Genomic DNA, 20,764 nt, shown 5'->3' with positions numbered 1-20,764 from the left:
TCCCCCACTCAGATGTGTGGGCAGGGACTCCATCTCATTCATCACTAAGTAAGTCTCCAGAGCAAGACCTGGCACACAGTGGCCACTCAATAAATATGTTAAATTAATGGGGAAAAAAAGGGGAGAAGTGAAAGTTTAATTTTGAAATTTAAAGCAACCGCTCCAGGCTTACAGCCAATCTGCCATATCTGCCTCGTCCTGGGGAAACTGAGTAGAGGCAGAGATGACTTCCTGTTTACTGCGAGCTAAATGGGTCCAGAGTGGGGTAATCTGGGAGTGGGTCGGGGGTGCATGCTCAGCATAGGTCGAGGGGATGGAGGAGGGGCCCTTGGGACTCGACAAGGATACCGGACGCCCCAGGGGAAGTGCTGTTGAACCGGGACCACAGGAAGCTGGGAAAGCGGGGGAGAGTCGGGGAGCCACTGGCACAGGAGAGTTGGCCGGGGTCTTCCTCTCAGCTGGGAAGGTGGGTCCTGGGTTGAAGTTAACCTCCAGAGGGGAAGGAAGCTGGGCACACAGGGCAAGTGCTGAAAAGCCAGCAGATTCTCTCCCATTTGTAGACCAGATATAGTCCAGCCACGAGACAGGAGGGAAGGGAGGTGGGCAGTTTGCCTCAGCATCCCAAAGGAATCTGGAACCACAGCCTTATGGGTACCTGGGAACGCGAAGATTGCAAAACTCAAAAACTTGACAGTTTCCTCTGCCCCAGAGTCAGCAATTTGCTGACCACTGCACACAGTTAGGTCAAGGTCATGCTCCTTTAGGGCAAGGGTGTGGTCTTTGTACCACCAGCGCCTGCACATCCCCTGGCAAAGTGAGAGGAGACCAACAGAAGTGTAACAACTAACATTCCCTAAGCTGAGCATTTCTTCCAGTTTACAGATAACTGGGAGGCACGCAGAGGTAAAGCGACCCGCCCAAGAACACACTGCGACCTAGAGACAGAGCAGGGACTGAACCCAAGCAGTGTGACTCCAGTGGTCCTACTCGTAACCATGATACTGTCCCGGAAAAGAGGAGAGGGAGAAAAGTGAAGGGGAACTGGACAGTCGTCTTCAGGAATCACAGTGATTTTCATCGGACACACCCAAGCCCACTGGGAATGCTGTCCAAGGCTCTGGCCTGGGTGAGCAGAAGAAATGTATACAAAGAAGGCTAAGGAAAAGGTGAACGGAATCAAGCCTTGCTCACCAAAGCCCAGCAATGAAGGCTGACAAAAAGGCCCCCGGAACTGGGAGGGCGAGTCACAAAATGAGTCTCTTCTGGGCCACTTAACCTCACAGGGCGATGGGACAGCAGGAGCCTGGGGGCTTGTTCCAAGTGCCCGCTGTGTCAGGTACCAGCTATGCGGCCCGGTACACTTTAGATTCCCGTTTTATAATCGAAAGTAGAAAATGAAGTTTGGGCCTGAAGCAGGGCTCACAATCTGGCATGCAAGGGCTGATGATTTCCACGTTGGTTGGCTACATTTGTTATCTGGGAGATTTCATATAAGAATCGGCATTTCCTGCTTCTTTTGAAGACTGGAGGCTCAGGCAATCCCCGGGCCCATGAGTCTGCATGTCAACCAGTCAAGTGGTTGGTGTCTGGTCTCAACAGACCAAGAATGTCTCTCGTTCACCCACAGTCCCCACCTCTTGCTATTCTTGCCTTGACACTGAGCCAATTGTCACTTGTCATCTTAGATCGGCCTCCTTTCGCAGGCTTGCATCACCTGCCTGGCCCCTGCAGGCACCTGCATTTATAGCCCCTGCACAACAAATGTAACTGGAGCGGACAGTCTCAGCTTCTGCCACGATTAGCGGGATCCTTGGGACATCTGTCCCTCTCGACAAATTCGTTTTCCTAGTTGTAAATGGAGCTTTACCTTTCTGTCAAAGTTTCTGTGAAAACCAAATGAGACGATAAAATAAGAACTTGCTTTGAAAACAAGATGTTGCACTAATGCCCCTCTAATGGACCTCCTGAACCTTCCTTGAATTGGCTCTTAGTTTATAATAGTGAAAAATCTAGAAATAACCTGATAGGACAGTCGTTGAGAAACCATGGAATGCTATGTAGTCTCTAAAAGTGAAAATGGTAGATTCCAGTGTACATGTCCAGATGGAAGGGTGCCCGTGACAAAGTAATAGAAAAAAAATGCAAACATTCTGTACGTTAAGGCATGATCTCATTTTTATTAGCAAACATCATTATATGTGTACATATTTTTGTATATATAGAGAAATTCTGGAAGCGTACTCCCCCATCTGTTTGACAGTTAACAATGGGCTATGGGATGGGGAAAAGCTCACTGTTAACTCTGATGTACTTAGGGTCGTTAGCGACTTGAATGAGCATGTCTGCCAAGGGTGGCAGTGGGCTAAACGTTGGAGACACTCTCTCATCTTCCCAGCCCTGCTGGGTGGGTGTTCTCATTTCCATTTGGCAGGTGAGGAATCTGAGGCTGAATCAAGTCACCTGCCCAAGGTCACACAGCTGGTATTATAATCAGATTAAGAGACTCTTAAACACAAGCTTTTCCCACCACACGCTAAGTCCTCGTCTATAACATTATGTTTTGGGAAAAACACACCCTCAAACCTTAAAATAACTTAAAAAAATAAAAGCCATTGTGTCATGTAAGCCCCAGGCTCTGGGCACTCTCCACTTCAGGAATGACCAGGCTGGTGGCACTCTCAGGACTGGAGGACCACACATAGGTTCCCCTCCACCAATTTCCTCACGGGGCAGGAAGCTGTATTAGCAGAATTCTTGTAAAGTCGCTCTAACGGACTTGGCCATCATTTGTTTCACAGCCACTGAGGGCCTACAGAGAATTTGGGTACTGGCTGGTAGCTAGTAATCTATAAACAGGCGTGAAAATAAGTTATTCCCTTTCTTTCTGGAGTGGATGGACATTTCTAAATAAAACTCGAATGTAATGTAGTTGGGGAAAAAAGCATGTCCAGAAGCTCTTGGACAAAAGCAACTGTCATCTTTTGATATTTACTTGTTCATTTACTCACTCATTAAATGTCTCCTCGATGCTTATTATCTACCAGCCCCTAAGGCTCCTGTGAAGAACAATACTTACATGGTCCCCGCCTTCACGAAGCTCCACTCTAAAGGTGGAATTTAAACCAGGGCCCCCAAGGTCCACCATTCACTCCCAGAGGAATATGCTCTGCAGGAGTCAGGGTGACCTGGGTTAAAATCCAACTCTCTGGGCTTCCTGGCGCAGTGGTTGAGAGTCCGCCTGCCGATGCAAGGGACACGGGTTTGTGCCCCGGTCCAGGAGGATCCCACATGCTGCGGAGCGGCTGGGCCCATGAGCCATCGCCGCTGAGCCTGCGCGTCCGGAGCCTGTGCTCCGCAACAGGAGAGGCCACAGCAGGTGAGAGGCCCACGTACCGCAAAAAAAAAAAAAACACAAAAAAACAAAAAAACCCACACCAGACCTGGATGCTTTAAGTAGGCAAATTATATAGTGTGTGAATTATACCTCAATCAGACAGTATAAAAACACCCAAAACTTCAGGAGGCCTCAGGTCACTGGGACCCTGCATGGGGGGATGGGGGTGTGGGGAGGGAAGCAGGGCCAATGTCCTATAGACTTGGCTGCAGGAGTGTTGGGACAGCCGTTCCAGGGTATGTGTTCATTTCCCCATCCCAAGATCTGACTTTGATTGAAAAGAACAACAGTCCTCTCAACAGCTGGAGCCTTTACCAGTAAAGAGAAAGCCAATGTATGCAGAAGAAATTAAATACCAGATGGTGGTGGGGGCGGGGGGAGGGTTAGAAAGGACTCCCCAGAGAGAAGGAAAGAGCTTGAAAAAGGCAGAAGGTGCAAAAAAAAGCCATCTATGATCCCTCCTGGAAGGACAATGTTATCAGACATTAGTTTGACATTCCCAGAGGTGAAGGAACAAACTTGCTCTTTCATTTCCTTCCTGATGGCTTTTCTTCATCAGGGACTGAGATGCTCAGGTGAGCACAGAATGTAAACTACCTGGGAGAGTTAGGGAGGCCGTGTACTGACCAAGAAAGCCAGTAAGCCGGGAACCAGGAATGTGGCAATTAGGTGCCTAAGGAATCTATTCAAAAATAAAAGGTGACTGCATGTGGGTTTTTAGAAGAAATAGTTTAATTAAGACACAGATATATGATTATAAAGATGCACAAGTCTAAATTTTTTTTGAGGTTAAAAATAGTACCTTTGGCATAGTCCCTTTTTTGGTAAATTTTAAAGAGAAACAACAGCCTTTAAGTATGATGTTAAACTGGAAGATATTCAAATTATACTTAACATCCTTTTTTTTCTGGCCGCACCACACAGCATGTGGGATTTTAGCTCCCTGACCAGGGATCGAGCCTGCGTCCCCGGCACTGGAAGCGCAGTCTTAACTGCTGGACCCCAGGGAAGTCCTCATTCTATTTTTATATCAAGTTCTATCTCAAGAATACAGGAGTCCTAAGACGAAGATCTACCACCTCAATCGTGAGTTACAGAACATCTGTGCTAAGTGGGAGACAATCTCTGGTTCAACCACCCTCTACTCATAGAGGAAACAGGTACAGAAAGGGAGTCCATGGGGAAGCCCCTGACTCTCCACCCTGACCCAATTCCCCAAAGTGTGAAACAGATCTCTTTGAGAAGCCACCCCATGGACATTTTATACATACTGGTTATGCAGCTTAATGTGTATTTTATTTTATTTTGGCTGCACCGCTCGCCATGCGGGATCTTAGTTCCCCAACCAGGGATCGAACCCGTGCCCCCTGCAGTGGAAGTGTGGAGTCTTAACCACTGGAGCGTCAGGGAAGTCCCTTAATGTGTATTTTATTTTACATTTTTAAAATGTTTATTTATTTATCTTTGGCTGCGTTGGGTCTTCGTTGCTGTGCACGGGATTTCTCTAGCTGCAGTGAGCAGGGTCTACTCTTCATTGTGGTGTGTGGGCTTCGCATTGCGGTGGCTTCTCTTGTTGCAGAGCACGGGCTCTAGGCGTGTGGGCTTCACTAGTTGTGGTACGCGGGCTCAGCAGTTGTGGCACATGGGCCCAGTTGCTCCACGGCATGTGGGATCTTCCCAGACCAGGGCTCAAACCCATGTCCCCTGCATTGGCAGGCAGATTCTTAACCACTGTGCCACCAGGGAAGCCCCAATGTGTATTTTAAAATAATGTGTATTTTACAATTAGGACACCAAACTTGTAACTTCACAAATACTAATGGTCAGAATGAGGTAAAATTATAAAAGGTGGATTTCAAGTTGATTTAAAACATTAGGTGGTGATGGTTGTATAACACTGAATGTACTAAATGTCACTGAACTGTTTACTTAAAAATGGTTAAAATAGAGGGCTTCCCTGGTGGTGCAGTGGTTCAGAGTCCGCCTGCCGATGCAGGGGACACGGGTTTGTGCCCCGGTCCGGGAAGATCCCACATGCCGCGGAGAGGCTGGGCCCGTGAGCCATAGCCGCTGAGCCTGCGCGTCCGGAGCCTGTGCTCTGCAACGGGAGAGGCCACAACAGTGAGAGGCCCGCGTACCGCAAAAAATAAAAGGTTAAAATAGAAAATTGCTATATGTATTTTTACCACAATGCAAAAAAAAAAAAAATTAAAATAAACACAAGGTAAAGAACAGCTTCAGTGGCAACAGATCTAGGAAAGAACTGTGTGGCAGGAGTGATGTTTAAGAAGCACTCCAGTCCTCATGGGAAGTGGCACCTTGCAGGAGCACGATAACAACTTGGAGCACTGAGTTACCCCTTTAGCACCGAGACAGTCACTCTGAGGACAAAGCTGAAACGATGCACCACCGAGGGAGCCACAGAGTTGTAGGATCCCTTCCCTAGAGCCTAGAGGACAGCATGCAAACCGTGTGTGATGAGACTGTGTAGGTTAACTAAAGCACACTGATTTGCTTTTACAGAGTTACTTCTCCTTGGGAGCAGTTAAGAGAAAGGGCTTGGAAGTCAGGCGGACCTGGTTTGACTCTCAGTGCACACCACTTTCCAGGAGCAACCCAATTTCTTCTTTTTAGTTTGATCCCAGTCCTATTTTAAAAATGTGTGTAGGAAAAAGACTTAATGAAATCTAATAGTAACTCTGGACACAGGGGAACAAGGTCGTGAGGGAAGGAGGTCTTGGTGTGCTGCCGCCATTTCTTCTGCCTTCAGTCTCTGCACCTGGGATAGAGCATCTGGAGGTTCACAACCTCTGTGGTCCGCAGGAGCCACTAAGAGGAGAGTCCAGGGAAGAATTTGCCATTTTCAGTGGAAGACAAGTGGCGGTTACTGGCTATGATGACTTTGTACTTTGGATCTCAATTTACTGCACCTTTCTTTATAGTAAGACACCAACTGCTTAAAAAATAATCCATGAGGGAATTCCCTGGCAGTCCAGTGGTTAGGACTCCGCGCTTTCACTGCCGAGGGCCTGGGGCTCAATCCCTGGTGCGGGGACTAAGATCCCACAAGCCCTTGGGTGTGGCGGTGGGGATGGGGGGCGGGGAATCCATGAGACAGATACGAAGAGGAGCATTTTAAGAGGTGCACTCTCTTTGAAAAAAGGATCAAACTGTTGAACTCAACATACTAGACACGTTTGTAAATAAACTTATGGCATAAAAAAGTAGTAACTTTAGTTATTTTTTTGGGGGGGAGGATGGGATTGTTTTTTAAACCCGATTTTTTTTTCAAATAAAGTATTTTTATTATTTTTATTTATTTATTTGGCCATGCCATGGGGCATGCAGGTTATTATCTCAGTTCCCCGACCAGAGGGATCAAACCGTGCCCCCTGCAGTGGAAGCACGGAGTCTTAACCACTGGACCACCACGGGATTCCACAACCCAATTTCTTTTAACCTCAGTTTGCTCATCTGCTAAATGGGGATGAAAACCGTAGCTCCCTCCCAGGGGCGTTATAAAGACTAGAGCATATAATGTGTATTGAGTGTTTCCCACAGCACTAGGATGGTGGTGAACAGTCAATGAACATTAGCTAGGACAATTACTGCATAAACATTTCACGGGCTAGTACCCAGTACAACCGCCACTGAGAAATGCTACTCCAGACACACCCCACACAGAGCGACTCTGATGAGAAGGTTGAGGCCTGGCCCACCCACAGGCCATTGCTGGTTGCATGCCCCTAGACAGGCACCAGCTTCACAAAGACTGGCCTCCCAGAGGATGAGGATGGCAGTGGCAGGTAAGGAGCAGACAAACTTATAATTCAGCCAGAGGGCCTGGGACTCCTGGCTCAGGGGCTGATTGAATCTGCAGTTCACAGAGGTTTGAGGAGGCCCAAGTATGGGCCTCACTCAGAGAGTGACCTAGAATTACTGAGTTGTAAACCCAAGAAATCTTAGAAATGCCCTTCTGTGACCCTGTTCTGAGGTCCAAATGAGGGGAAAGGAGCTGCAGCACTTTGGTCTGGAGCGCTGAAGACCTAGAGAGGAAGAGCCCCACGCTCTGGGCCTCAGTGCTCGCTGGCTGCCTCCCCAGGTGCAGGAACTCCACAGCAGGAAGGGACGTGAACTCACAGGTCTAGGCTAGCTCTGCAAGGTGGCAGTCACTACTGGCAACAGAAGCACAAAAATGAAGGCTGCCAAAAAACTTTAAAGCGCCTCCCTATTAGCGGGGATGCTGAGAAGAATGCAGGATGATAGAGAAGGCAGTTTTCTGGAAGAAATTCTGCTCTTCCGGGAGCCTGGGGTGGCCCCACTGCATGTTAACAGGAAATTCCGGGGCACCCACCCCTTCTTCAGGAGTGCCACCGACCCCTCCAGCCCCCGGCTGCCACCTACCCCAACAATCAGTAACTCTGAAGACAACGTCAGTTCTTCTCAAACAGTTTAATAGCAAATAAACAAAGGAAGGTACCACACTTGGCAGATACAAAATGACTTTTTGTCCGTGTGTCTGTGCAATTAAAACAGATTTAGGTTCCCCATTGGGACAAAAGGAAAAACACACAGAAAAGGAAGGAGATTCCTTTTAGACACATACTCCCTTGCTCGAAACTGTAACAATTTTTTTTTTTTTAATCCACTACACAAACTCTGTGATCAGGTCAGAAAAGCGACAAGGGCTCTTCTTGCCTTTTTTTTTTAAACCATTAAAGTAAAATTCATAATTTTCTACATAGTACAACACAAGTTCACACAAAAAAGACATTTTCTTTTGCAAATCAAAACAGGAAAGAAAGGAAAAGCTCAAACAAGGTAAAGAAAAAGCATTTCTACGGCTGAATCACGACTTTGAGTTGATTGAATCCCATTGTTGCTGCAGAACAGACTGTGCGTTTGGTCATAGTGGCAATTTTTTTCTCTTCACATTGTGAAATCACTTTACATTGTTTTCTAGTAGAAAAGGCAAAAAACTGTACAAAACCCCTAGTGTTAAATACAACGTTTGTACCAATAAAAAACTCACACAGGTTTGTCTCCAAAATGTAAAGTTTCTTTTTTTTTTTTTCTTTTTAAATTATTCACAAAAAGCAGCTGGAAATCAGAAAGGCAGCTGCCGCTCCAGGGTCTCAAATCCATTAAAACCACCACAGAACAATTAAAACAATCAGAGAGAGAAAAGGAAAAGGAAACAACGTCCAACGTTTGGCATTTGGTTTTATCCACAGGTTTTCCCAGAGCTCCTCTTGGAATTGAAAGCAAAATATATTGGCAAACATGGGTTCTGAATACACAGGAAGGGGAGCCTCAGCGCCTTCTGCCAACAGAGGCAGCTCTGTGCAGTCAGACTGTGGGGTGCATGGCAGTCTTGCTCAGGCTGGGGTTCCTGGCCTCTTTCCATCCAATCACCCCTTCGAAGAAATTAAGCAGCCTACCATACACTGGGTCTCCACCTGGCCGCCCTTTCCTTCTAGTAAGAGTGGCTTCAAGCATAATTAATACTAGGCAACCTGCCAGGTCCCAGAGCAGAAACTCTGCCGAGATCCCTTCCTTTATCAACTCCAGCATGGATGATGCTAACAGTGCTTCTACCTTCCCACCCCCCTCCCCCCAGTCCCTTGGCTACCCCTCTCCATCCTTCCCTGGAAATCCTACTTCGCAGCTCTCTCACCCACCAGCAGCTTAGGCCTGGGTGGGATCTATCCCAAACTCCTCCCTCTGCAACCTCTTACCTCCACAGATTCATCGTGTGACCTCTCATCTCCTCTGACCTCTCCCTCTGCCCTTCACATTCTTACTCAAGTCCCTAAGACCCTGAGGCTGGATGGTGCCACAAGAGAAGAGGGCAAGTTCCCCTCAGGGAACCAAGGAACTGGCTTGCCTGGCACCCAGGGACAGTAGCTATTTGGCTCTTCACCCAATTAAAACAAAACAAAACAAAAACAAAAACAAAACCAAACCCGCCCTAACCCCCACCCCACTAGCTGAGCAAGAGCCGAGCTGCAGTGAGGAGCCAGTGTGGGGTGGCTGGTGCCCAGGGCTGTAAACAGTGTGAAGACTGTAGTATTGTGCTTGTCACCTAGGAGAAGTGCTGCAGATGTACTGCCACTTCCGGCGCAGACGGCCTCCTGCGAGTGGCTAAGAGCGCACTCCTTCGGCGCTGAGGGTGCTCACTAGCCTCTCGCCCACCCACAGCCACTTTCTGAGTTCTACCTCTGCCCCTGTGCCTCTCTGGACCCCCTTCCCACCCGCCTCTGAGCAGAGCAAGCGGCCTCCTGAAGGCCCCGCCGAGACCCGGAGGCCATATGAGGTGACAGTCTAAGTGCACAGGCAAACGCTCTAAGGTCAATAGAGGAGAAAGTTGCCACTTCAAAATAAAAATAATACAATCTTGGGAAAAAAAAATTAACCCCACATCAATTTAAAACAGCTTCTTTGAAACCCTTTTAAATCAGTCAGTTTCTGCACAAACTATAGAAAACAGAGAGGTGAAGGTGATATATACGAAGGTGTGAAGAAACAGCAGGAAACATGCAAAACTTGTTTTTTCTGGGCATAATCTTAGTAGGAAAGAAAAAATTCAAAACAAAAACACAAAAACAATACAAAAACAAAAAAATCAAAGCATCACATTTTGCTATGGAGACTGTAGGAAGAAGCATGGAGGTGGGCACAGCAGGGCTGAGGGGAAGGGGCCAGAGGGATCTGCAGACTCCGGGCAGGGTTGCTCCAGGGAAGAACCACAAAAGAAAAAGGGCTGGCTGGGGTCCAAACTGCAGCCAGTGGTCAAAAAGGAAAAAGGGTTCAGGTGTTTTCTGCAGTTGAGAGCTCAGAAAAACAAAAACAGGAACACATGCGGTCTCCTCAAGCCCCACAGACTGTATCAGCAAAATGTGCTCAGGAGCCTCAAAGGTTTTAGTGACATCTTTTATTTCATTGTTTACTTCAAAGTTGTCTTTAAAACTAAGCACACAGAGAAACAAAGCCTAGAAACAGACTGGCTGTGTGTTCACAGAAATACAAACACCACGCGGTATGTGCTAGTAGGGCTGCTCTGAAGACAATTACAAAGAATTGGAATCACAAAATCAAGTGGTTATCTTATGAAGTTCTAGAAAAATAGATTTTTTTTATATTCAAATGCAAGTTTAAATATTTCCCCTTCAGCAGTCGTTCTAGCAAAACCAATTTGGCAGCACAAAAGAAAAAAAAAGGAAAGAAAAAAGAAAAAACAAAGAAAGAAACAAACATAATAAAAATACACGTCAGCATCAAAGGTCAACACAAGGTCAAAGGTGAGAGTTCAAGCATCAGAGAAGCTGAAGAGACAGGGATTTGGACGATGTACTTGACGCCACATCGACATGCTTTAGGCACAACGATGAACAAACGGCAGGAATCTAGAAAAAAAAACAAACCAGAAAGAGGGAGACCCACTGAGTTACACAGAGCAATACATCCAAACAAAGAGAGAGAGAACAGGAACACTCACTGTTGTACAGCCCTGAAATGAGGAGGCGGGCGGGGTAGGGGCTGGGTAATGACAGGGAACTTTTGCACATGCTAACAATGGACACAGGGAAAAGTCAAAAAAGGACATGGAGGACACCAAGAAAACATCCAACTGCCAGAGACAGAGGGAACCTAAGGCTTGGATTTCCCCAGAAGCACCCAAACACATCCGAAAAGGTCTCTCTGGTGGAGCAGAGCCTCAGCCTCTCCCTCAACTCCTGGTCAAGACTCAGGGAGAAAGTCAAAGCTGCAGGCTGGGGTGGGGAGAATTCTTTAGGGAAGAGGGCCAGGATTTCTCCTCAGTTCTATGGGGATGGCCCTTTGTTCCCGGAAATCCAAGCTCTTAGCTTCCACGCAGGCCCTGGCCACTCATGTTGGACCCAGGAGACAGTGTCTGGCTGCATTCAAGGCAAATCACTTTCATGATGAAACCCAAGTAAGAAACAACTACAGCAGAAAACACACTTATACACGAGACCCCCACACAACAGAAAAGGGCTGCTTAAGACTTGACTGCGAGTCTCCACTCTCCAAGCTGACGCTTTCACACCATGAGACTTGTAGGGAAGCAGCTTCTTCACAAAACCATCTTTGGCCCAGGGAGAGAACTGTGCTCAAGGGCAGCACTGCTGTGGGAATTCGCTGGGCGGGGGACAAGAGAACAGAGGGAAGTGTCTGGGCTCACCAGCTGGCCGCTGTGGCAGCCCAGGGCCCTGCTGAGGTGCACACTCCTTTTAGAAACAAGAACCCACAAGCAGGTATGAAACCTCAGAGTGTGGTATCAAAATGGGCTGATTACACCTTTACCTTTCATGTCAATAGGGAAGGGGTTTCATAAGGTCCCGGAGCCCAGGGCAAATCCGTGTACAAATAATAGTGAACTGGGGGACGAGGGAGAGAAAGGGAAGAAAGTGGGAAGAAGAGTGGAGTCCTGGGCTTTGGAAAACCCCACAGTGAACAAGGAGGAAGACAGAACAGGTTAGCGATCACAGCACCGGCAGCACCCTGGGGAGCACAGCTCTCTCCTCCGCCAATTCACAGCATTAACTCCTTCCCCCTCTGGCAGATTAGCTGGGCTGCAAACAGCCACAGAAAGTCAGTAGTTTCAATCATACACAGCACCCTGTGTGTACAACAATCACATTCTGGATTCTACAAAATCCTGGCCTTTTCCAGAGATATAATTTAGGTAATAAATATTCTCCACCCCGGAGCTGTATAAAACTTCTATAAAAATAGAAACGACATTCTTGGTTCCAGCTGGTTGGGATTCAGAACAGCGCCTCCCCAACCTAGCATTTTTTTCTTTTTTTGTTGTCTTTTTTCTTTTTTATTTTTATTTTTTGCATTTATTTAAAAAATCCCATCATGACCCTGGAAGCCTTTGGAACAGTTTTATCCTTGAAACACAGGACACATTTCTCCCAGTGCGTGGAATTCAAGTTTACGTGGTTCAGCTTAAGAAGTACGTTTCATGTTTCTTAGAGGACAACAGACCCAAGTTATCACTATGAGAAGGGAACAGCTGTCCCAGCTTCAATGGGATAATCCAACACCACCAACTACCTGCACAACAGCAAGACAGTCAATCCTTGTCTGTGGCCCAAATGGACAGCATGACAAGGAGAGAGCCCCCATCTGACTTCATAGCAAACCAACCCCTTTAATCTCACCTCTGCTGCTAGGGGTCAGGACTGATGTTTGTGAGGTTTAAGATCCCAGGGACCCAGCCCCTGGCCTTGGCTAAAGATCGTATATTAACAGGGCCACCTCTACCCAGGTACACATTCCCAACAGCGTGTCCTTTCTGGCTCTCCACCTCTGCAGCATTTCTGGGAGCAGAGGCAGAGCACAGAGGCTGTGTGGGTCACAGGCAAGGGCTGCAGTGAGACCTGTGGGAGGCAGCAGGGAGCTAACTGTAAGCACGAGGACAAAAACGAACACGGTGATGCTGAGGTAAATGAACACTAAATCCATATGGAGGTTGTAAACGTCCTGTTGTCTCCTCTGTCGCCAAGAGCAGAAGATGGGGCTGGAGCGGGCAGAAGAGGGGCCTGCCTCCGTTTTGACACTACATCTGGGACATCTCAACCAAGGAGGCAAACATGGATTTCTTAATCCTTTTAAGTGCTGAGTGCTGGCCACTGGCAAACGCAGCACTGGCTTAAAGGGACCTTATGATTCAGGTACACCAAGAAGCAGGCTCCTCCTCCCCCAGCTTGATGGCTTTTGATCACTCTGCTCAGGAGAGGTGCTCCCTTCAACTAGATGCTGTAAGCCCTTCTTGGATCTACCCTTGTGAGAAACCTGTGGCTGGGGATGGAAGAGACATTCCTCACTGTGGTCAACTATAAGGAAGAGACCAGACAGTGTCTTCCCCAGAGGCCTTCTTTAAATGGACCTGGTAGAAATGGGCCATGGTCTAATAGTTTGGTGTTGAAATAAACTAAAAACGATCTCTTTGACCGGCTGCTGCTTCCTAACAGCCACCAGCCAGGAGGGCAGGGCCAATCCAACACCAATGGTTGGCTGGGAAAGCTGGTAATGGGTGATATATCCCTGCTTTTTGCATGTCAGGCTAATTTAACAGGTGCTTTATTTCCAGAGAATTGTTAGCCCCTTCTTAGGAAAGAGGGGCAGAAATCCCAGACAAGAATCTAAAAAATAGGTGGCAAGAACTCAGTATTTCCACAGAAGGCAGCTATGGAGGAGTTTTAGCCTCCAGCTCCCGGAGCTGCTGGGTGTCAAGTCACTCTCACTCTCCAAAGCCAACCCCACCTCCTCCACCCCCCAAAAGCTCTTGGATGTCAGTTCTCATTTCACCCACTCTCGTGCTCAGGAAGATTCTGGAGGTCAATTTTTTGTTTCACTCAGTCCTCTCTCTTTGGGTAGTTTGGGGCAAATTATGATCTTCTTTTTTAATGTTTCTCCATTCCCCCTCCTCCCCCAGGGCAGTTTGATGTTGGTCCTTCTCAACACACTGGTTACAAACACAGCAAACTTTTAAATAAAGAAAAAAAACTCAGGATATGGCACCTAAACTCCAAAGTAAAACACTGGAAACCAAAGCACAAACTTGTCCTCTGTACGAAGCGAAATTCCCACAGAAGGCAGTAGCCGAGTCTTCAGGGCAAGCTGTGCCTGCGAGAGTGGCAGGGATCAGGGTCCAGGGCTGTCAACACACAGCCTTAGGGCTTCGAATCATTAAGGGTGCTCCTCCCCCACTTACCAGAAGACCCTCTCACTCCAGTCTCAGAGGGGAGCACGCTCAGTAGGGCTTGCTGTCATTCTTCGAACGTTTGAGCTGCACTTTAAGCCGCTTCATGCCAATCTGAAAGCCGTTCATGGACTGGATGGCAGCTTGAGCCGAAACAGGATTGTCGTAACTTACAAAACCTGTGTGTCCAAGCAGAAACCTAGGTGAGGGGCATAACGAGGCAGGAAGATTCTCAATCTTCCTTATGCAAGAGATACCTTATGAGCTTAGTCTCAAATCCCAATTTTTCTCAGCAGGGACAAGAATTCCTGAAATTATATCACATGAAATAAATCAGGTTCCTAACAGTAGCAGGTGACATCTACACAGTACCTTAAAGTTTTTTTGGCCAAGCCATTTTCCATACATTATTTTTACCTCTGGAGTGACAGTGTGGGTACAAATCATCATTCCCACTACAGAAATGGAAAAACTGAGGCTCAAAACGAGGTAATGTAACCTGCCAAAGGCTAAGTTAAACTATAAACTCAAACTCAGCTCTTTCTGCTATCAGCCCCTTCTCTTTCTTTCTAACTGGTAAAAATACTTAACTCTCCCGACACCAGAAAAAACACCAACATACCAAAACACTTGCTCAGGTTTGTCTGCTTGTCTATGAAAACCTTGGCAGACACGACATTCCCAAAGGGCATAAACATCTGCAGCAGGTCCTGGTCTCCAAACTCCTGGGGCAGGTGGTAGATGAACAGATTGGCTCCTTCTGGACCTTCAAAATCCCCATTGATTGAACAGGTCAGTGTCAAGCACACTCATCCCCTGCACCGACTCTCATTTCCACCTGTGTTAGAACTCTCAGCATCCCAACAAACAGAAATTCACCTGGAGAACTAAACAGATTCTCTAAATACAAAGCAGGGAGCTGAAGGGCGATCACTGAAACAGGTTCCTGCCCTCTTTCCCGTTCACCATTCTCAATCTCCGTCTCATTGACAAAGGTCAGAATTCGACCTTGTGGGAGGGTGGTGTGCTGAGACAGTAAGTAGGCAGATTTGCGTGTGGTGCAATAAAACCAGAGACTACAGGGTTGTAGAGGAACAACAGAAGAGGAGGTAGAGATTATAAATAAAACAGGTTTCAAAATTGTGCCTAGAAACAACAGGGACCGCAAAGAGATTGGTAATTGCCAGAGGCAAGTGGGGCAGGGACCTAGTATAAAGAGACATGAGGGAATTTCTAGGGGTGATAGAAATGTTCTACATCTGTCGCAGCAGTTACGTAACTACGTGTGTTCGTCAGAGCTCATAGAGCTATATTCCCAAAAGGGTGAATTTTACCATATGTAAATTGTGCCTCAGTAAAAACATATTTTTAAAATGTGCCTATGATAGACAACTAAGCTCAAAACTAGAATATGCTTTCCTCTTCAACCATTTACACTCAGTGATTTCCTGGCCAAAGAAGAGGTGTTTTTTTAAAAAATTTTCATTGGAGTAGAGTTGATTTACAATGTTGTGTTAGTTTCTGCTGTACAGCAAAGTGAATCAGTTATATTTATATATATAATACACACACACACACACACACACACACACATACACACACACACACACATCTGCTCTTTTTTAGATTCTTTTCCCATTAGGTCATTACAGAGTACTGAGTTCCCTGTGCTGTACAGTAGGTCCTTATTAGTTATCAATTTTATATATAGTATGTATATGTCAATCACAATCTCCCAAATTATCCCTCCCCACCCCCTTTTCCCCGGTAACCATAAAGTTTGTTTTCTACATCTATGACTCTTTCTGTTTTGCAAATAAGTTCATTTGTACCATGTTTTTAGATTCCACATAAAAGTGTTATCATATGATACTTGTCTTTCTCTGCCTCACTTACTTCACTTAGTATGATAATCTCTAGGTCCATCCATGTTGCTACAAATGGCATTATTTCATTTTTTATGGCTGAGTAATATCCCATCGTATATATGTAGCACATCTTCAAAAATGAGTTTTATTACAATCGCAGTCCAGCCAGTCTCCAGCCACCCTGGCCTCCCTGCTGTGGTCAAACACATACAGAACACTGCTGCCTCAGGGTCTCTACACTTGCTGTTCCTCTGCCCCATTACTCTTCTTCCTCTAGATATATGCATGGCTTCCTTCCTTCCTTCCTTTCTTCAGGTCTTTACTTAAACATCAACTTAGAGAGACCTCCTTCTCTCTATAAAATGCTATCTTTCTGGCACTCTCTATTCCTCCTTCCTGCTCATCATTCTTCAGAGCACCATTTGGAACACCTCATGCTTCTGTTTACTGTCTATCTCCAGAGTTCCATCAGTTCCCCCACTACCACATCCTAGGGCACATAAATGTCCAATTCAGAGCCGGTAAGGATGCACTGCACCAAGGCTCCTTGCTGCTAAAGCAAGAGAGGATACTTGTCTTTTTCCTAAATTAGTGCTTAACTCTTGCCAGCTCCTGGTTAAGAAAACCCAGTCATATATGAGCACAGAGATGCTGGCAGCACCTTCTATTCATACAAACCACTTTCAGGCCTCTTTCTGCTTAAAAAGCCTCTCCTGAATTAATACCATTTATGTCAAAGCACATACTTTCCACTCCATCAACCCCTGGGCCATAACTCTTCCTGTCTCATCACCCTTCAGTTTGTCCTCAATTAGGAAAAGCATAGATCAGAAAGTGAGGAAAATGCCAAATGACAGAGCTAGAAGGGACACCCAGACAGAAGATATCCTCTGACAGATTTAAAATCCACAGAGAAGACTTCCTAACAAAAACAGACTGCCAGTGCTCGCTTCGGCAATACATATACTAAAACTGGAATGATAAAGAGAAGATTAGCATGGCTCCTGGGCAAGGATGGGACGCAAATTCGTGAAGTTTCGTGACGTGTTCCATATTTTAGTGAAGTAAGCCGGAAAGAGAAAAACAAATATCGTATATCAACACATACATGTGGAATCTAGAAAAATGGTACAGATGAACCTATTTGCAACACAGAAATAGAGACAAAATGTAGAGAACAAATGTGAGGACACGGTCGGGGGTGGGGCGGGGGTGTGGCATAAAATGGGAGATTCGGATTGACATATGTATGCCGCTTGGTATGAAACAAGATAACTAGTGAGGACCTGCTGTACAGCACGGGGAACTCTACTTGGTGCTCTGTGGTGACCTGGATGGGAGGGAAATCCACAAGGGAGGGGATATGTGTTTACTTATGGCTGGTTCACTTTGCTGTGCAGCAGGAGCTAGCACATTATAAAGCAACTATATCCCAGTAAAAAACAAACAAAAAACAGACTGCAGACTGCCAAATGGTGTCAGACACAATAAAGCCAATATGTTTCTTCATCTAAAAACTGCAGCCCATCTCAGGAGAGAATACAGAGGTTCTGACCTGAGCCACATCCAGAAAGCAGATCACAGTTTCTCAGTCTACCCTTGACACAGCCAAAGAGAAGTGTTTAAAAAAAAAAAAAAAAAAAAAAGAGAAGTGTTGGCCTGACCACCTACATGGCTCTCCGGGGCTTTGCCCTGCTTTTCAGTGCTGGTCAGATGAAGCACCCACCCCTGTCCCTCACTCCAGTTTCCCTTGGCACTCACCTTCCTTCTGGCTTCCAGCAGCACCAATACTCTGCTGTGTCAACAAGTTCTGGTTGTACAGAGTGGGGAGCGCCGCTGCAGCATACTGCTGGATCCCCGAGTAGGCCTGCGTGAGGGCCTCCATGGTGCTCCCAGTGCCATTAGAAAGGCCACTGCTGCCCAGCCCACCATTTAAAGCAGCCATCCCTTGGTTGGGGGTGAGGGTGGGGGGAAGAGCAGGATTAACAGATTGGAAAGACTCAAGCGATGCCAAAGACAAACTCCAAAGTACGCCCTTTCATCTCCTTAGCTTCTCCCTGAGGAGGAATATTCCTCTGACTGGTCAAATTTTAGGACACTCACCAGGCCTTGTGGCTAATGGGGACATTTAAAAATGCCACACCCAGGTGCGGCTCTCCCCATTATCTTCTTCCAACCTGTGCGAGAAGTGATACCACTTATACAACTTGCCCCATTTTTTTCTTTGGCTTTGCTGCCATTTTCTCACAAAGAGCTGGAATGTGGTAAAATAAGAGTCCCAGGACTGGGGACTAAAAGGGATACATACAGTCTATGACAAGATGTGGGCAAATCCTATCATCAAAATAGCTGCTAACATTTACTGAGCATGTACTAGTTGCCAGACACTGTACTAAGTAATGTGCTCAGCACTTTACCTATGTTCTCATTTAACTTAATAACCCTCAAAGTATTCTACTCCCACTTCATAGATGAGAAAATGATCTTAGAAAGGTGGTCTTAAGTTACAGGTAGTTAAGGGGCAGAGATGAGATTTAACTCAGGTCTGACTCAAACTCCCATGATCATTTCTAACTTCACTGGGCCACCCTAATCATTCATTCTAACGGCACCCCTACCAGAGTTGTTTAAAATGTGTTATCTGCACAAAGAATGGCTCGATGACATTCAGGGACTGGCCCTCACCTGCCAAAGAGCTGACGTTGAGGCCTGCTGTTGCTCCAGCTAGTGTCTGTAGGGCTCCAAGGGAGGCGATGGGATTGACAGAGCTGCTGCTGCTGGAGCTGGGTGAGGACCCTGCTGTCAGACATCCATGAGTTAAACTCAGACCAACACTTACCTTCTCAGGTCAACAGGAACCAAAGCACAAGTTATGTTACTCAAGTATTCTCTTTATAAAGAGGTTTTTCAGTTACTGATTTCCCCCCCGCCACCAGCTACTGATTTTGATACCTGTCCCTGCAGGACATAGAAGCAAGTGATGATTACAACAAACTAAAAACTACGAGATTTCTCTTAAGTCAGAAGATGACATTTGAGGGCTTCCCTAGTGGCGCAGCGGTTAAGAATCCGCCTGCCAATTCAGGGGACATGGGTTTGAGCCCCGGTCCGGGAAGATCCCACGTGCCGTGGAGCAACTAAGCCCGTGTGCCACAACTACTGAGCCTGTGCTCTAAAGCCCACGAGCCACAACTACTGAGCCCACGTGCCACAACTACTGAAGCCTGTGCACCTAGAGCCCGTGCTCCACAACAAGAGAAGCCACCTTAATGAGAGGCCTGTGTCCCGCAATGAAGAGTAGCCCCCGCTCACTGCAACTAGAGAAAGATGGAGTGCAGCAACAAAGACCCAACACAGCCAAAAATAAATAAATTAATTTAAAAAAAAATGACATTTGAAAATTTACTGTCCATGATCTGACCCCTTTGGAAATGGGTGTCAAAGACTCTCCAGAATGACATACTCCTCTCTTGGGATTCTGTCCAAGGCACACAAGGGCACAGTGGCCTCTATTATACATGCTTACCTGAACTGGTGAGTACGCTGAGGGGACTGCTGGATGTAGTGAGAGCATTGGTACCACTTGGTGTGTTCTGAGCTGCACTAGCTGCAGCAGCTAGTGCAGCCAAATTCTGTAACTGCATTGCATTTAACCCTGCAACAGCCAAAGCAAGAGATCAGCCAACAGATAACGGTGCCTCATATCCACTCCAGCAATGACTGTGCACACTGGCAGAAGGCTGGTCCCAAAGAGGAACTGTTCTAGATACAGGCAATACTACAGAGCTCCAAAAAGATTCAGATCTCACTCAACTCATTCAGAAACTGAACATTTCCTCAGATAATAGATGTCTAATCCAATAGCATGCCAGCCCAAATGGATGGGCAATTAGGAAACCAGAAAAGAGGGGTGGATTCTGTGTTCTACCATGGAGCCCGGTATCTAAGAGAGCAATGCCAAACCCTGTGGAAGAGAACGAGTCTGCATCTGAGCCCCTCACTCACACTTTACAGGGGATCTGTTCTCTGCAATGGAGGTGAAAACGCAGAAAATGTAGTAGAGATCCAGAAGGCAATGGAGGAGATGACAGGGGGATACACGTGAAAACAGCAATATTAGAGAGAACAAAGAAAAAAACCACCACCTGAATAGTAGATTAACTGTCAGAAAAAGAAGAGAGAAAAAACACTGAGGAAAAGACTTCCAAGTAGAAGAACCTAGGCAACACAGGTATAAGCAGAGCAAGAAATCTGAACTGCACTGACAATGTGTGGCAAACTTTTTACTAGATAATGGAAAGGCAGATGGGTGAGGGTGGAGAATTAATGAGAATAAAAAGGCTACAACACAGATTTACAATCTAGCAACTTTTTGAAAACACAGCAAACTTTAAGTCCCTGGGACAAAAATGAACACTGCAGTTTTCCTAAGATCATCCCTTCCTCAGATGCACCTGCCTAGCCCTATCTCACTGCAGCAGGGCAGAGGCAGGCAGCTCTGGAACAGTCCCCTCCCTGCCTCCTTAACTTTCCTGACAGCCCCTGCCTCAGGTTTGTCTGTGGAGCCTCCTTTTGTTATAAACTCAGGTATTTGCCAATTAAGTTTTCTGTGCATGTTAACACCAAAAAAGGTAATTCACCTAAGAAATAACATGTGTAAGACACTGCCTGGGTTCTAGCAGCTTCACGGAAAGCCATGCACATAGAAGCCATCTTAGACTTTTCCTCAGAGTCACTGAAAAAGTCACTTTTGTGGAAATAAAGAAT

The 20,764-nt window shown here is 46.4% G+C and overlaps 1 protein-coding gene across 1 annotated transcript in view; it reads right to left on the bottom strand.

Annotated features, from left to right (window-relative positions):
- Window positions 1-7,831: 7,831 nt before the first annotated feature.
- The window catches only part of CELF1 (CUGBP Elav-like family member 1), a 74,863-nt gene continuing 61,930 nt past the window's right edge, over window positions 7,832-20,764 (bottom strand). The window contains exons 9-14 of the mRNA XM_007455728.1: window positions 19,524-19,652; window positions 18,683-18,793; window positions 17,759-17,944; window positions 14,752-14,895; window positions 14,142-14,308; window positions 7,832-10,800 (exon numbers count right to left, since the gene is read on the bottom strand). Coding sequence (XP_007455790.1) covers window positions 14,181-14,308; window positions 14,752-14,895; window positions 17,759-17,944; window positions 18,683-18,793; window positions 19,524-19,652 — 698 coding nt within the window. The 3' untranslated portion in view covers window positions 7,832-10,800; window positions 14,142-14,180. The remainder of the gene's footprint in view (window positions 10,801-14,141; window positions 14,309-14,751; window positions 14,896-17,758; window positions 17,945-18,682; window positions 18,794-19,523; window positions 19,653-20,764) is intronic.

The sequence above is a fragment of the Lipotes vexillifer genome, unplaced genomic scaffold, assembly GCF_000442215.2.
Source record: "Lipotes vexillifer unplaced genomic scaffold, Lipotes_vexillifer_v1.1 scaffold977, whole genome shotgun sequence".
In the NCBI taxonomy this organism is placed as follows: domain Eukaryota; kingdom Metazoa; phylum Chordata; class Mammalia; order Artiodactyla; family Lipotidae; genus Lipotes; species Lipotes vexillifer.
The sequence above is the reverse complement of the archived record's forward strand: the minus strand, read 5'-3'. Positions and strand labels throughout refer to the sequence as shown.